Genomic DNA, 2,076 nt, shown 5'->3' on the forward strand with positions numbered 1-2,076 from the left:
TGAACCAGCTTCCTCTGTTCCCAAGGCTTGCTCAAGTTGCTGTACCAACTGCTGCTTTCTGCTCTGAGAAGTACAATGATACTGTCGTTAAGGCTGCAGAGAAAGGGTACAGGGTCACATCGTACATGCCATTGGTTCCAACTGAGAGGATCTCTAAAATCTTCTCCGAGGAGAAAGCTGTGGCCGAGCCTTTGGAGTTCCACCCACTTGATTGATTTGGGTGTTTGCTAGTGTGCTCTTTTTTGTTTTGTTGGGATTACAGTGAATCGGATCCTTTGTTAGCGACTGGTCCCTGGTTCTGTTTCTTTTGTTTCTTCGTTCTTAAACTTTCGTTGTTTCGTTTAATAATTTAAAAGTTGTATAATCTAAGTTGGGATTATTGATTGTATAAAAGCTTTCTTGTTTTGAGGTTTAATAACTTCCGACCAAAACCAAAAAAAAACAACTTTGAATGGACGAGTTCAGTGAACAAAGCTGACATTTTAGTTTTGTTTCATTGTGCTTTGTAACACGAGTCCAATAGACGCAAAGGAGCTACTCAACCCACTAATGTTATGAAGTCCTTTAAGTTTGAATGGTGATGTGCTCTGAGTTGAAGAGAGAAACGAGAGCTTTGCAATCAGGAAGACATTCAGATGACTGTTGTATTGGGTTGCAGTATCTTGGATCAATGTAACCTTGTTAGTATATGTATATCCTGTATAGACCATCTCGTTCCGCAGTTCTCGGTCTCTCTAAACTCTCTAAGCTGCTTTTTGGAGAAAGAAATGATCTTCAGAATCATACTCTTTGTTTCTCTGTTTCCAAAAGTTTCAGAACAGCCAGAGATGAATATTCCACCGCATTTAGCGTGAATAGAACTGGAGGTAGATCCCATCCGAGACTTTTTCTAAAACATGACAGGGGACACAGCTTATAAGTAGAACATATGTGAACCTTCGCCAAGCCAAGCCTTGGCTCATGCATTACAACACCTTAATGAAGCTTAAAACAAAGATCATTAGTCTCCATCCACACAGACCCACACAGACTACTCACAGCTTGGACTGGGCATCTCAGAAACATGCCAACACCAGACCCGACTCGTGAGAGGGCACATAGCTTATAAGTAGATTATATGTGAACCTTACTAACCTAAATGAAGCTTAAAACAAAGATCATTAGTAGGGTCTTTGGCAAATTTAGAACGGAAGGGAAAAAATGGTGGTTCAGCTGTGAGATCGAACCAGCGAGCCATAGTGGATCTGGGTAGCGCCGAACTGTAATCCGTCCACTGCTGTAAGCGGGAAGTATTCGCTGCTCTGTGAAACCAGCCTCACGCATTACCCTCCGACTTTAGAGACCAAGTGAGCCAAGCTTTCGCTCGACCCACACAGCCTACTCACAGCTTGGACTGGGCAGCTCAGAAACATGCCAACACCAGACCCGACTCGTGAACCGAACCAGTGTTCCACCATCTTACTCGTCCCCACTCGGGTTACAAGCTCTCGTTACTTAGCTCGACGTTGTATTGATGGTTTCGTTTGATATATAAACAAACACAAAATGAGTCAGAGTGACCGATGTGGGATAAAAAGACTCTTAAATTAGTTTTGACTTATGAATTATCTTTTTCTGTTTGGGCCAAAGCCTTATTGTGAGGCCTATAATAGACTATTGAAGCCCGATAGTGTTGATCCGCGGAAAGAGATTTGAGATCAGAACAAGACAAAAAAAGGTTGTTTAGTAAAAGAAATAAAGAAATTCGAATTACCAAAAAAAGGAAATTAGTAAAAAAAAAATGGAAATTGATGACAATAATCAATAGATAAGAATATACTGTATTACTATTTACCGTTATAACAGCGGTCAGACATGGGAATTGGTGTTTTTGTATTTATTTACCGGATATAGGCCCATGTCGGCGCTGATCCACATCTGTTTCTAAAACTTGATCCAATTGCTACTGTGCGCACAATTCACCGCCGTTCACGTTAGCACTCCAAACCCTTCGCACGTAAACCTCTCTCTATCTATCTGCCTGTCTCTGTCTGTCACCTATCAGCTACTCCTCACCTCCGACACTCTCTCTCTCTC

General features: G+C 41.7%; 1 protein-coding gene across 1 annotated transcript in view; it reads left to right on the plus strand.

Moving 5' to 3' along the window:
• LOC104744683 (REF/SRPP-like protein At3g05500) overlaps nt 1-418 on the plus strand; it is a 2,671-nt gene extending 2,253 nt beyond the window's left edge. The window contains exon 4 of the mRNA XM_010465773.2: nt 37-418. Coding sequence (XP_010464075.1) covers nt 37-215 — 179 coding nt within the window. The 3' untranslated portion in view covers nt 216-418. The remainder of the gene's footprint in view (nt 1-36) is intronic.

The sequence above is a fragment of the Camelina sativa genome, chromosome 15, assembly GCF_000633955.1.
Source record: "Camelina sativa cultivar DH55 chromosome 15, Cs, whole genome shotgun sequence".
Classification (NCBI taxonomy): domain Eukaryota; kingdom Viridiplantae; phylum Streptophyta; class Magnoliopsida; order Brassicales; family Brassicaceae; genus Camelina; species Camelina sativa.